This window comes from Agelaius tricolor, unplaced genomic scaffold (assembly GCF_023055355.1).
Source record: "Agelaius tricolor isolate 1412-34295 unplaced genomic scaffold, bAgeTri1.0.p SCAF_41, whole genome shotgun sequence".
Lineage (NCBI taxonomy): Eukaryota > Metazoa > Chordata > Aves > Passeriformes > Icteridae > Agelaius > Agelaius tricolor.
Window position 1 is genome coordinate 306,968 of NW_027269301.1, and position 14,007 is coordinate 320,974.

A 14,007-nucleotide genomic window follows, 5' to 3' on the forward strand; every position below is an offset into this window, starting at 1 on the left:
GAAAAATTGAAGTTTATTTTCTGATTCTAGCATTTAAGGTTTTCCAAAAGTGACAGTGGATTGGAGGGTGACAGTGCCACCTCAGTGGCACCACAGGCAGGGCTCGGGGCCCTGCAGGCTCTGCCTGAACGCTGATGCTCTGTGGTGCTGGGAGGTTGAGCTCCACACCTCAGCCAGGCTCATCCCTGTGTCTGCCCCAGGAGGGTGCACACTGTCCTTGTAGTGTGACCGTGCCCACAGGGGCTCTTGGATTGGGGGAGAGATGAGGATCTCACTCCATGTTTCAGAAGGCTTGATTTATTATTTTATGATATATATTACATTAAAACTATACTAAAAGAATAGAAGAAAAGTTTTCATCAGAAAGCTAGCTAAGAATAGAATAGGAAAGAATGAATAGGCTTGTGTCTCAGACAGAGAGTCCGAGACAGTCGGACTGTGATTGGCCATTAATTAGAAACAACCACATGAGACCAATCCCAGATCCACCTGTTGCATTCCACAGCAGCAGATAACCATTGCTTACATTTTGTTCCTGAGGCCTCTCAGCTTCTCAGGAGGAAAAATCCCAAGGAAAGGATTTTCCATAAAAGATGTCTGCGACATTATAGGGCACCAAACAACACAATTGCACACATGGCTGCTCTCACAGTGAAGAAAATTGAAGTTTATTTTCTGGCTCCAGCATTTATAGTTTTCTAAAAGTGGCAGTGGATTGGAGGGTGACAGTGCCGCCTCTCCAATGACACCGGACAAACCAACAGTTTATCAAATCTCTCCTCCTCCATAAAAGAATGCAAAACAATGAGTGATTTACAGAAAGCGTGTGAGAAAGTTTGTTACAAGAATGTAACCATCAGAAGGCTTAGAAAACCTTAAAAAATCAGGGTGACATCACAATTTCTGCTGCAGAAATTCATGTGCAGAAAACTCCAGGGCAGCCCACCCCAGTCACACCTGAAGCAGGTGGTCTTTGGAACCCCCCTTGGGTTCCAAAGGGGGTTCCCTTGCTGACTTGGCTTGAAGGGTGGGTGGGATTTGGCATCAGTGCCAGGGCTGGTTGCTGTCAGAGAGATGGTGTTAGGGGGGCACCCCTGAGCTCTGGAGGCAGCCAGGAAGGGCAGGCCTGGCCTGCAGAGGGGTAGGGTGGCACCTCCTGTGCCTTCAGCTCTGCTTGGCAGGGCTGAGCGCTGCAATGAGCCTCTCTCTCCCTGCAGAACGGGTACACCCCCCTGCACATCGCTGCCAAGCAGAACCAGATGGAAGTGGCCAGCAGCCTGCTGCAGTATGGGGCCTCTGCAAATGCTGAGTCCATGCAGGGAGTCACTCCCCTGCACCTGGCTGCCCAGGAGGGGCATGCAGACATGGTGGCACTGCTCCTCTCCAAACAAGCCAACGGCAACCTAGGCAACAAGGTAAGCTGTCCCAGAGCATCCTGCCAGGCTGGAGGCAAACCAGCCAGCAGAGAACAGCGAGAACAGCAGAGAACAGCAGAGAACAGCAGAGAACAGCGAGAACAGCAGAGAACAGCGAGAACAGCAGTCTGGAGGGTGGTGCAGCCCCTGTGCCTCCTGCCTTTGGGCAGCAGGGCACTGTGTCAGTCAGTTTGCCAGGCTGCAGACCAAGAGAGTCCCTGCTGTGGTGGCAGTGCCACTGTGCTGAGACCTCCTCTCTTTGCAGAGTGGCCTGACTCCTCTCCATCTCGTGGCCCAAGAGGGGCATGTGCAGGTTGCTGACGTTCTGGTGAAGCATGGAGTCACAGTGGATGCAGTGACCAGGGTAAAGTAGTGCATTGACCATGGCTTTGGTGAAACACATGGGGGAGCTACCTCTAGGCCTGCTCAGGGAGGAGCATTTATTTTCTTTTTATTTCTGCAAGAGACTCCCTTCCAGCAGGCATCCTTGCTACTTTGCCCCTGTGTCCTGGGGGCTTTTCCTCCTCTTCCCCCCACCTCTCTGGAGGGGTGATTCTTGCCTGCTCCTGTAGCTCACCTCTGTACCCACAGGTACAGCATGGTTTGAAGCCCTGTGCTTTGGTCTTGGGCTTTTGGGGAGCCCCCACATGCGTGCCTCATCCTTCATGCACGGGGGCTTGCCTGAGGGATGAGCATATCCAAGGCAGAAGGGTGGAAAGAAGTGGTGAGGGCACAGAGAGACCTGATCTTGTCTTTCAGATGGGCTACACCCCGCTGCACGTGGCCAGCCATTATGGGAACATCAAGCTGGTGAAGTTTTTGCTGCAGCACCAAGCACATGTCAATGCCAAGACTAAGGTACAGAACTCCAAGGACCCTTCTGCCATGGGCAAATGTGGTGGCGTTCACAGGGGTTCCAGAACAAGGGAAGAGATGAGAATCTTGACTCCATGTTTCAGGAGGCTGATTTATTGTTTTATGATATATATTATATTTAAAGAAAATGATATATTAGAACTAAAAGAATAGAAGAAAGGATTTCATCAGAAGGCTTGAAAGGAATAGAAAGGAATGATAACAAAACTTGTAACTCTCAGAGTCCGAGCCAGCTGGACTGTGATTGGTCATTAATTAGAAACATCCACATGAGACCAATCAAAGATGCACCTGTTGCATTCCACAGCAGCAAATAACCATTGTTTACATTTTCCTTTGAGGCCTCTCAGCTTCTCAGGAGAAAAATCCTGGTAAAGGGATTTTTCATAAAATATGGTGACAGCGCAGGTTGATGGGGAAGTGGAGCTGTCCTCACGCTCCAGGCACGCAGCCCTGTGTGCGAGAGGCCTGGGGGGGGCCATTTCTGGGCATTTCTGGGGCAGCACCTTCCAGAACTGACTGCAGCGTGCTCTGTGCTCCCCTGCAGCTGGGCTACACCCCCCTGCACCAGGCAGCGCAGCAGGGCCACACGGACGTGGTGACGCTGCTGCTGAAGCACGGCGCGTCCCCCAACGAGATCAGCACGGTGAGTGCCGTGCCCCCCTGCTCCTCTGCGCTCCGGGGCAGCTCCCTGAGCTGCCCTCTGGCTGCTGCTCACCCTCTTTCCCCCATGCAGAATGGCACCACTCCCCTGGCCATCGCCAAGCGCCTCGGCTACATCTCTGTCACAGACGTGCTCAAGATTGTCACAGAGGAAACCGACATCCCGGTGAGCCCCTGGGTGCCAGGGCCAGGATGCTGGGCAGGAGGGCTGGGGCTGGGAAAGGTCTGCAGCTGGGTGCCCAGCCCGAGTGCAAGGAGTCAGCTGCAGGTGGCTGTGCAGCAAAATGAGGGTCTCCTCCAGCCAGGTGTCACAAGCTCTTGGAGGTTATTTCACACCCAAGATAGCTCAGCTACCTCAGAAGGTATAGAATCAGCAGAATGGCTTCTGTGGTACTGTTGGAAACAAAAAGGTTTTATTAAAAGGCAAAATCACAAAACTCTTTACAGAGGAACATCTCAGTGCCAGGACATCTTTGGCTCCAGTAAGGAAGGCCACAGGGTTACAGTCTTTCTAAGAGATGTAACTAAAGAATACATGAAATATTGGTCTCCTCCAGCCAGGTCTCACAAGCTCTTGGAGGTTATTTCGCACCCAAGATAGCTCAGCTACCTCAGAAGGCATAAAATCAGCAGGATGGCTTCTGTGGCAGTGTTGGAAACAAAAAGGTTTTAATGAAAGGCAAAATAACAAAACTCTTTACAGAGAAAAACCGAGCCAAGCGCAAGAGGTTCTTGCTCCTGGTAAAACACCTCACAAAAGCGATTAGTTTCTTTGTTCTCTCCTTTTTCTAGTAAGTTGCTCAGGCAAGACTTTTTGGCTTCTGTGCAATTAGTTATCCTTAAGTTTGAGGCGAAGGTTCTGTGAGATGTCTTTTCACCTAATTGAGGAGAGGGCTTATTTCCTTCTTAAGGGGACAAAGGATAGTTTTGTCATTCTGTCAACAGGGAGCACATTCCTATACAAGACTTTCTGGCTCCTGTCCAATTGGGTATCCTTAAGTTTGAGGTGAAGTCCCCCAGGTCCTATGAGGTCTTTTCACTAATTGAGTAGAGAAACTTCTGGGCTTATTTCCTTTTTGAGGGGACAAAGGATAGTTTTGTCACATTCCTATAGGCTTCCTCTGACTCTGCTCTGCTCTGCTCCCACAGTCTGTTGGTGACAAGCACCGCATGAGCTTCCCAGAGACTGTAGACGAGATTCTGGACGTGTCAGAGGATGAAGGTGAGGGGTGGGAGTTGGGTCCCACCATCCCAGAGATCTGCCACACGGCTGGGTCAGTGTCAAGGGGATGGCACTGGTGTTCCTGCTGGAACAGGGACACCCCCAGGCCAGGGAGCTGCGTGGGCCCTGCTGAGGCCTTGCAGAGAGGCTGAGAGAAGCCCACCAGGCTCCTGAGGTGGCACCTCCTGCCTTGGGTGCTTCCCTGCACTATGCAGGAGGGATATACCTGGACATCTCCGTGATCCCATGCCCCAGGGGCTGTGCAGAGAGCCCCTGGGCATGCAGAGCCTGCACTGTGCCTTGCTCAGGCAAGGAGGGTCCCAGCTCCCAGCCCAGCTGTAGCTGGTTTGCTCCTGCACCCTCCCACCAATACCTCACTTTTGCCTCTTCTTACTTTGCAGGCACTGCTCATGTCACAGTAATGGGTATGAAATGTGTCCCCTGCCCCAGCTCAATGGCCCATTTCACCCCATGGCCACTGACCATCCGCACGCCATGTCCATTGCTGAGCCTTGCTGCTGCTCCAGGGCTCTGCAGAGCCAGCCCTGCCATCCTGCCCTGCCAACCCGTGTCCGTGCTGCTTGCTGTGGTGTGACTGCATGAATGGGCATCCTCCCACTCAGGAGGGCCCTGACCCCCCGTCAGACCCAGGCCCTGTCCGTGGCAGGTGGAGGAACCTGGTCCTGTGACAATCCCTGGTGCCCCTCCACAACTGCCCCATGCCATCCTGGCCAGAACAGGGATTATGAACCTGAGAGCTCAAGGGTCTCTGTGCTGCTGTGGCCCCCTCCCCATCTCTGGGGCACTGTGTCTGCTGCAGGAAGTGCAGGACACCCTTCCCACAGGGCACAGGCCAGAGCCAAACCCTCATCAGCTAATTAGCAGGCATTAATGGGGCCAGTGGTCAGCATTGGCAGAGCTCTGTGCCTCCAGTGAGGGGTAGTGTTAGGGCAGCCTCCTGCACCCCCAGTGGTGCCTGTATCCCTGTCCCAGGCATCCCCTGCAGTCTCTGCACTGTGTTTGGTGCTGTGAGAAGGAGGTTTCCCAGGGAGCAGCCAGATTCCCCAGTGGCTCCCACAGCCCCTGTCCCCCTGTTCTGCCCTGCCAGCAGAGCCATCCTGGCAGGCAGCAAAGCCCTCCCTGTGTCTGGCTGAGACCCAGGGGCCAAGAGTGTGTGCGTGTGTGTCCAGCAGTGGGAGCAGGGATGGGCCCTGGCAAGGGCTGGGTGTCTGTGCTCCCTTGTCCATCTGCCTCTGCTTGCTGAGCCAACTCTTGGTTTCAGAGGAAGAGCTGGTTGCAAAGCCCAAGACTCCTGATCTCAGAGAGCAGGAAGGCAAAAGAGAGCTGCTGGAGTTCATGACCACAACGACACTGGAGCAAACGTAAGAGACACTGCCTGGTGGGGAGGGAGCTGGTACAGGGCACAGGACCAGCCTTGTGCTGGGCAAGGGGCACATAAAACTCCAGGCAAGGAACAGATCACTGAGCCCTCACGGGCTGGCACAGCAGGCAAAGCTGCTCAGTGCTGTTCCTGCAGCGGGACATGGGGCTGCTGCTTCATTCACTTTTCTCCAGTGGCCCCAGGACTCTGTGGGGATGGATGGGCAGGGGTTGAGGGACCCTAACACTCCCATGGCTGTCACTAACCCTCTCCTGGCAGGGTGGAGTCTCCAGCTGTCCTGCAGGTCCCCTGCGTCCCACCTGAAACTGTGGTGACCAGAGCTGAGGAGACTGAGCAGGTAGGACCTGTGGAGACAGAAGCTGAGCAAGTCAGCCTGCTGCATGCACCCTCGGTGTCCCCACAGGAGGTGAGCATGAGAAACAGCCTGCCATGGCCTGCCCCAGGCTCCCCCAGCACCACAGAGCTCAAGTGTGTGGTGGGTAATGGGCATTGACCCGGTGCTACAGGACGGTCCAGTGTAAGGGTGGGCAGGCTCAGCACCCCAAGACAGGACCCTTTGCCCACAAGGTCTCTTCCCTGCCTTTTACAGCCCTCCAAAGAGTTCGATGAGGACTCTCTGATCCCCAGCAGCCCAGCCACGGAGACCTCAGATAACATCAGCCCAGTGGCCAGCCCCGTGCACACAGGGTGAGTGCCCAGCCTGTGCAGCACCTGCATGTGATGGTGTTCACAGGGGTTCTTGGACTGGGGAAGGGATGAGGATCTGACTCCATGTTTCAGAAGGCTTGATTTATTATTTTATGATATATATTGCATTAAAACTATACTAAAATAATAGAAGAAAAGGTTTCATCAGAAGGCTGGCTAAGAATAGAATAGGAAGGAATGATAACAAAGGTTTGTGGCTTGGCTCTTTGTCTGAGCCAGCTGGGCTGTGATTGGCCATTAATTACAAACATCCAACATGGGCCAATCAGAGATGCACCTGTTGCATTCCACAGCAGCAGATAACCATTGTTCACATTTTGTTCCTGAGGCCTCTCAGCTTCTCAGGAGGAAAACTCCTAAAGAAAGGATTTTTTTCATAAAAGAGTCTGCGCCACACGCATGCTCTGGCTGCAAGATGCCCACACTCCCGTGATTCTGTCCCCTCCAGGTTCCTGGTGAGCTTCATGGTGGATGCTCGTGGTGGCTCCATGCGGGGCAGCCGGCACCACGGGCTGCGCGTGGTCATCCCGCCCCGCGCCTGCGCTGCGCCCACCCGCATCACCTGCCGCCTGGTGAAGCCCCAGAAGCTGCCTGCACCCCCTCCCCTGGCTGAGGAGGAGGGTCTGGGCAGTCGGATCATTGCTCTGGGGCCTGCTGGTGCCCAGTTCCTCAGGTGAGCACAGCTGGGAAGAGAAGGGCAGACCGGGCTGCCCACACCAGGACTGGGAACAGATCTGGGTTCTTCTGGAGGGCTTTACCATACAGGGCAAGATTTCTGCCTCTATCTGCTTCTTGAGGTTGGCAGGGGAGAGATCCCAGCTCTTGTGGGGTGCAGCATGTTTCTGGCATGGGTCATTCAAGAGTTACTGAATGGTGTCACAAAAGCCCTGAGCAGCCCTGTCCACCCAGGTGCAGAGCTCTCTTTTATAGAGAGAGGGAGGTCAGCAATCCTTCTTCCCCAGGGCCACCTTGCTGCCTGCGTGTCCCTGTGGCAGCTTGTGGGTGCCAGTGGCCTCCCTGTGCTCTCTGCAGCCCTGTCATCGTGGAGATCCCACACTTTGCCTCCTATGGGCGTGGAGACCGTGAGCTGGTGGTGCTGCGCAGCGAGAACGGCTCCGTGTGGAAGGAGCACCGCAACCGCTACGAGGAGAGCTACATGGACCAGCTGCTCAACGGCATGGACGAGGGTGAGGGGGCCAGCAGGGCAGGGGCTGCTCACCTGGCAGCTCCCTGCAGGCTGCAGGTGGCCTGGGAGGTGGAGTGGGGCTGGGTGGTGGGGTCAGTGAAGCATGGTGGGGCATTGAGTGACATCCACGGGCTTGGTGTGCCAGCACTGACAGCCACAGGCTTGGTGTATGAGCACTGAGTGACACCCACAGGCTTGGTGCATGAGCAGTGACATCCACAGGCTTGGTGTATGAGCAGTGACAGCCACAGGCTTGGTGCATGAGCAGTGACATCCACAGGCTTGGTGTATGAGCAGTGACAGCCACAGGCTCAGTGTATGAGCACTGAGTGACATCCACAGCCTTGGTGCATGAGCAGTGACAGCCACAGGCTTGGTGTATGAGCAGTGACACCCACAGGCTTGGTGCATGAGCAGTGACATCCACAGGCTTGGTGTATGAGCAGTGACAGCCACAGGCTTGGTGCATGAGCAGTGACATCCACAGGCTTGGTGTATGAGCAGTGACAGCCACAGGCTCAGTGTATGAGCACTGAGTGACATCCACAGCCTTGGTGCATGAGCAGTGACAGCCACAGGCTTGGTGCATGAGCATTGACATCCACAGGCTTGGTGCATGAGCAGTGACATCCACAGGCTTGGTGTATGAGCAGTGACAGCCATGGGCTCAGTGTATGAGCAGTGACAGCCACAGGCTTGGTGTATGAGCAGTGACAGCCACAGGCTCAGTGTATGAGCAGTGGTAGCCACAGGCTCAGTGTATGAGCACTGAGTGACAGCCACAGGCTCAGTGTATGAGCAGTGGTAGCCACAGGCTCAGTGTATGAGCACTGTTTGATGGCTGTGCTGCCCCTGCAGAGCTGGAGAGCCAGGAGGAGCTGGACAAGAAGAGGGTCTGCCGCATCATCACCACCGACTTCCCTCTCTACTTTGTGGTCATGTCCCGGATCTGCCAGGACTGTGACATGATCGGCCCTGAGGGAGGGTGTTTGAAAAGCACACTGGTGCCCATGGTACAGGCCACCTTCCCAGACGCTGCTGTCACCAAGAGAGTGAGGCTGGCCCTGCAGGTGAGCCTCAGAGAGCCTGGCCTGGGGCTCAGACGCGCTTCTGCAAGGCCGGGCTGTGCCCCAGCCTGGGGAAAAACCATCCCTGATGCCCATCCTTGTGCTCCCCACAGGCACAGCCCGTGCCCGATGAGTTGGTGACCAAGCTGCTGGGGAACCAAGCGACCTTCAGCCCCATTGTCACCGTGGAGCCACGACGGAGGAAGTTCCACCGCCCCATTGGCCTCCGGATCCCGCTGCCACCGTCCTGGAAGGACAATCCCCGAGACAGCGGTGAGGGTGACACCACCAGCCTTCGTCTGCTCTGCAGTGTGATTGGTGAGGCTGCAAGAGTGCTCTCCATGGGGATGGGCTGGGCTGCCTCGGGGGGTGCAGCTCCAGGGAGCTCATTTCCCCTGTGGAGAAAGCAAATGCCCAGGGGATGCAGACCCCAGGCTTATGGAAAGACAGCATGTTCACCCCTTGCTTTCTGCTGCAGGAGGGACAGCCCAAGCCCAGTGGGAAGACATAACTGGCACCACAAAGCTAGTCTACGAAAATGAGTGTGCTAATTTTACCACCAATGTGTCTGCCAGGTGAGTCCTGGGCAAAAGAGTTCCCACCTGAGGATATCTGGTGCTCCTTGGGCCTTGCTACAGCCTTTGCCAGGAGAAGCCCCTTACCCCTGGTGCTGTGCTGCCCTATTCCTACATGCAGGGTGGTTTCCTCTAACTTTGAGACCCCCATGCTGCCTGAGCAAACTTCAGGAAACAGACAGCTGGGAGTACAGGAGGAAGGGGATCATTATTTGTACTTGGCTGGGTCCCCATCCAAGATGGGGCTACACCTGTGTCCAGAAATCTTGGGGCTTCCTTTGCAGTCCAGTTGGCTGTTGAGTGTGGTGTTTTCGGGGTCCCCTGGATGGAGGAGGAATGATGAATCTGACTCCCTGTTCTTAGAAGGCTGATATGATATGATATGATGTGATATTATATACTGCTATACTAAAAATATACTAAAGAATAGAGAAAGGATACAGACAGAAGGCTGCAAAGATTGATAATGAAATCTCATGACTCCTTCCAGAATTCCGACACAGCTTGGCCATGATTGGTCATTGAGTCAAAACAATTCACATGTTGGATAAACAATGCCCAAACCACATTCCAAAGCTGCATAACACAGGAGAAGCAAATTAGATCATTATTGTTTTCCTTTTCTCTGAGGTTTCTCAGGAGAAAAATCCTGGGCAAAGAGGATTTTTCAGAAAATATGATGGTGACTGTTGAGGGGTGTTGGGGGGCAGCTGCCACTGCCCAGCAGCCCCCTGACCCAAATCTCCTGCAGGTTCTGGCTGGCCGACTGCCCACGCACAGCTGAGGCCGTGCACTTTGCCACCATGCTGTACAAGGAGCTGACAGCCGTGCCCTACATGGCCAAATTCGTGGTGTTTGCCAAGATGAACGACGCGCGGGAAGGCCGGCTGCGCTGCTACTGCATGACTGATGACAAGGTTGACAAGACTTTGGAGCAGCACGAGAACTTCACTGAGGTGGCCCGCAGCAGGGACATTGAGGTTTGTCCCCAGCAGCATGTGCAGAGGGGAGAGGGATAACAAAGTGAGGGGAGAGGGATAACAAAGTGAGGGGAGACTTGTGACGGTGTTCACAGGGGGGTCCCAGGATGAGGGAAGAGGCGAGAATGTTGACTCCGTGTTTCAGAAGGCTGATTTATTATTTTATGATATATATTGTATTAAAACTATACTAAAAGAATAGAAGACAAGGTTTCATCAGAAGGCTAGTTAAGAATAGAAAAGGAATGAGTGATAACAAAGGCTTGTGGCTCAGACAGAGAGTCCGAGCCAGCTGGACTGTGATTGGCCATTAATTAGAAACAACCACATGAGACCAATCCCAGATCCACCTGTTGCATTCCACAGCAGCAGATAACCATTGGTTACATTTTGTTCCTGAGGCCTCTCAGCTTCTCAGGAGAAAAAATCCTAAGGAAAGGATTTTTCATAAAAGATGTCTGTGACAGAGACTGATACCAGTGGAAGGGGCTGGCCCTTGGAGAGTCAGGGTTACCTGCCCTGTCCAGCAGCAGGAGAAGCAGCTCTGCACAGGGTCTGAGCGTATTTTCTGCTCCTGGCCAGGTGGTAGAGGGAATGCCTTTGCATGTGGAACTCTCAGGGAACCTGGTGCCTGTCAAGAAGGCTGCTCAGCCCCGTACCTTCCTCTTCCAGTCCTTCCGGGAGAATCGTCTTGTCATTCCCATCAAGGTAACGCCAGGGTACAAGGCTGAGCAAGCAGTTAGGGCCCTTGGCTGGTGCCAAGGAATCTAACTGGGCTCTGGCTCTCAGGTCAGGGACAGCAGCAGGGAAGCCAGTGGCTCCCTGTCCTTCTTGCGCAAGGCCATGAAATACGAGGACCTCCAGCACGTGCTCTGCCACCTGAACATCAGCATCCCACCCTGCAGCAAGGTCAGTGTAGGGCCTTTGGCACTCTGGTAGGGCCCATCCCTCCCCCAAGTGCAGGGGACAGCCCTTGCTGTCCTCACCTGCTCCACGTGGCCATGCCATGCCACTCAGGAGGTGAAGGAGAAGCAGCGGTGTCAGGGCAGAGCTGCTGCCCTCTCTTCAAGCTGTTGACCCCTTGGTTTGTCACCACTCTCACAGGGAAGTGGCAGTGATGAGCGGAGGAGGACACTGACCCCATTGTCTCTGCGGGAGCGATACAGCATCCTAAGTGAGACCAGTTTTGGTATGCAGCCTGCTGGGAGCATCCCAGCCCACTCACCACCTGCACCTGGGGTGCCCAAACCAGTGCAGAGCTGGGATGGTCCTGTCATAGTCGCACTCAGAGCAACTTCCCTTTCCCTGGAGGTTCCCTTGGTGCTGCCTGCAGGGTCTGTGTGACCCCAGGGCCAGCACCCTTTCCCCTCACTGCTCTGGGGCAGGGCCCTGTGCAGCTGAGCTGTGACTCCTTCTCCTCCTGCAGGCTCCCTGAGCAGCACAGACAAGGCAGACCAGAAGATGGTTGACATAGCAGAGCAGCTGGGCCTCAGCTGGGCAGGTGAGTGCACACCTGAGGGCTCTGAGGATGCACAGCACTCCTGGCAAAGCTGGCACTTAGGGAGGCTGGAAGTGGCTGCTTTGCAGTGCAGCCCTGCTCTGAGCATTCCAGGGCACTAAAGTGAACCTTCCCATGGCTGTGCACATATTCACATGCATGGCCACCAGGCTAGGGCTTTGTTAGGAGTTGTACACCTTGCTGCTGTTCATTGCAGCAGAGCCCACACTTGAGACCTTCCTGTGCTAGGCACAGCCAGCCTGAGCTGGGGGGCTTCAACCCCTGCCCCATCCCAGCTCCTGCATGTCCTGCTGTGTTCAGCTGTATGGAACAGAGGGCCTCTGCACTGGTCCTTCACTGGCTGAGCCCTTCACAGCACGGCCAGCCTGGTGGTGGGCACTGAAGGTGTGGTACTGACCCGGTGCTTTCCCCAGAGCTGGCGCGTGAGCTGCAGTTTGGCGTGGATGACATCAACAGGATACGTGTGGAGAACCCCAACTCCCTCCTGGAGCAGAGCATCGCCTTACTCAACCTCTGGGCCAGCCGTGAGGGCAAGAATGTCAAGAGTGAGTAGCTGTGGTGCCCTTTCACAAGCACAGAGGTGCCTGTGCATCTTCAAGCACCACTGACTGCCTTTGCAGTGGTGGTCCAGGCATATCTGCCTTCCCACACCTGGAGGGTGCCTGGGGCATGGCTGTGCCTCCCTGTGAAAAACACCAATCACTTGGTTTTGGAATTTTAAAAGTTTAATAGTAATAAAATGGTTATAAAAATAGTAACACAATTAGAGTAGTAATAATTTGGACAATTTGAATTAGGACAATATGAGACACAAATACAAAGAGTTACGGACAGTCTGGGTACCTTTTTCTGGGCAGCACGAGCCCGAAAAAGGACCCATGTTAACAGAGGATTAACCCTTAAAAGCCATAACCTGTTGGATATTCATACACCCCATCCATGATGCATAAATTCCATTCCAACACAGGATTCTGTCTGGTCAGTGTCAGCTTCTTCCTTCTAATCCTAACAGCGCCCTTCGAGGCAGGAAGAAGTTCATTTGTTCTGATAAGAGGGCAATAAATTCTCTTTCTCTGAAAGATTCAGGTGTCCTGTGGCTGCTATCTCGCTGAGAGTCCTTTCTTTAAAAAAAGTATCCTACATAGCATCGTTTCTATTTTAACAATTTTTACAACCTAAAACTATATTTAACACAGTACTTAAGAGAATTAATACATCCTTACTTTCTAACACAACACATGTAATATTCATTTGAATATTTGCCAGAAGCCAACCATAAAATGCGTGCATTTTTCACACTCCCCAAGTGCCTGGTTTGCTGACACCACCTTCCCCCTGCAGTTGAGAACCTGTACACGGCGCTGAGGAACATCGACCGCAGCGAGATCGTCAACATGCTGGAGGGCTCGGGCCGGCAGAGCCGCAGCCTGAAGGGGAGCTGGCGCTTCTCAGACAGAGACTACTCCCTCTCACCGTCCCAGATGAATGGTGAGCCCCACCGTCCGGCAGGGAACGCAGCAGGGCCCTGGGGGCACATTCTGTGCGGACATTGGGGCTGGGGTCTTGCCTGAGCAGGTTGCACCCACTGAGAAGGGAGTGGGCACTTGTTGCTGGCAGATGTGGCCTCTTCACTGGGGCTTGTGCTGCAGGAAGCTTGGCTCTGCCATAGTGCTTTCTCAGAGACGCCCCAGGTGGGGCTGACATGTGTTCCTCATCCCAGTGTGAGAGGTGAGAGGCGTCTCTGGCTCTGCCAGTGGAGCTCACTGAGTCCCGGCTGTGCAGCCGGTGGTGGGTGCCAGGCAGAGGGGACCTGGATGCGGGGACACAGCCAGAGTCAGCTGTGGCACACGCTGCTGGGGAGCCAGCACAGCAGGCAGGGGCAGGGCTTTGTGCTGCTGCAGCCCTGCACTGTGGCTGTGGCCCTGCAGCGCTGGCTCATCGCTCTCTCCCTCTCTGTCTCTCCCCTTGTTCTGTTTTCTCAAACATGCCACCTAGTGCTGCCAGGTGCGGGCACTCCTGTGGGTCACTTCTTTTCATCTTTCTCCTCTGAGCTCATCCTGGCCTCTCCTTCTCTCATCTCCCACTGCCTGTCTCCACTGTCTCCACCTCAGCTAAGCCCTCTGGGAGCCGCATCCTGCTCCAGCGACTGCATGTCACCAGGGACTGCCCCTCTGAGAGCTGGCATGCTTGCAGGCAGCCATCCCAAGCCTTCTTGTGCACAATCCCAAGCTCCTTCCCTTGCTGGCACTGCACTGCATGCCCCTGGCCAGGCATCCTGATGCCCATGGGTGAGGTGCCCTTCCTGTGCCAAGCTGTACCCTGTGCCTTGGCTGTGGCTGGCATTCCCTGGCTGCCAGGGCAGCAGAACGGGTTCACTGCGGAAATCCAGGGGTG

At 54.5% G+C, this 14,007-nt stretch overlaps 1 protein-coding gene across 9 annotated transcripts in view; it reads left to right on the forward strand.

Moving 5' to 3' along the window:
* ANK1 (ankyrin 1) overlaps window positions 1-14,007 on the forward strand; it is a 73,401-nt gene that overhangs the window by 45,801 nt on the left and 13,593 nt on the right. For all 9 annotated transcript variants that reach the window (XR_011683809.1, XM_071454745.1, XM_071454747.1 and 6 more), the window contains exons 17-38: window positions 1,218-1,415; window positions 1,681-1,779; window positions 2,175-2,273; window positions 2,839-2,937; window positions 3,028-3,120; window positions 4,104-4,176; window positions 4,578-4,601; window positions 5,459-5,558; window positions 5,837-5,984; window positions 6,168-6,265; window positions 6,735-6,959; window positions 7,319-7,473; window positions 8,331-8,542; window positions 8,653-8,857; window positions 9,018-9,114; window positions 9,866-10,094; window positions 10,677-10,802; window positions 10,884-11,003; window positions 11,199-11,283; window positions 11,521-11,595; window positions 12,027-12,158; window positions 12,955-13,101. Coding sequence is in view for 8 of the 9 variants with exons in the window: in XM_071454745.1 (XP_071310846.1) it covers window positions 1,218-1,415; window positions 1,681-1,779; window positions 2,175-2,273; window positions 2,839-2,937; window positions 3,028-3,120; window positions 4,104-4,176; window positions 4,578-4,601; window positions 5,459-5,558; window positions 5,837-5,984; window positions 6,168-6,265; window positions 6,735-6,959; window positions 7,319-7,473; window positions 8,331-8,542; window positions 8,653-8,857; window positions 9,018-9,114; window positions 9,866-10,094; window positions 10,677-10,802; window positions 10,884-11,003; window positions 11,199-11,283; window positions 11,521-11,595; window positions 12,027-12,158; window positions 12,955-13,101 (2,839 nt within the window). In the remaining variant the exon portion in view is untranslated. The remainder of the gene's footprint in view (window positions 1-1,217; window positions 1,416-1,680; window positions 1,780-2,174; window positions 2,274-2,838; window positions 2,938-3,027; window positions 3,121-4,103; window positions 4,177-4,577; window positions 4,602-5,458; window positions 5,559-5,836; window positions 5,985-6,167; window positions 6,266-6,734; window positions 6,960-7,318; window positions 7,474-8,330; window positions 8,543-8,652; window positions 8,858-9,017; window positions 9,115-9,865; window positions 10,095-10,676; window positions 10,803-10,883; window positions 11,004-11,198; window positions 11,284-11,520; window positions 11,596-12,026; window positions 12,159-12,954; window positions 13,102-14,007) is intronic.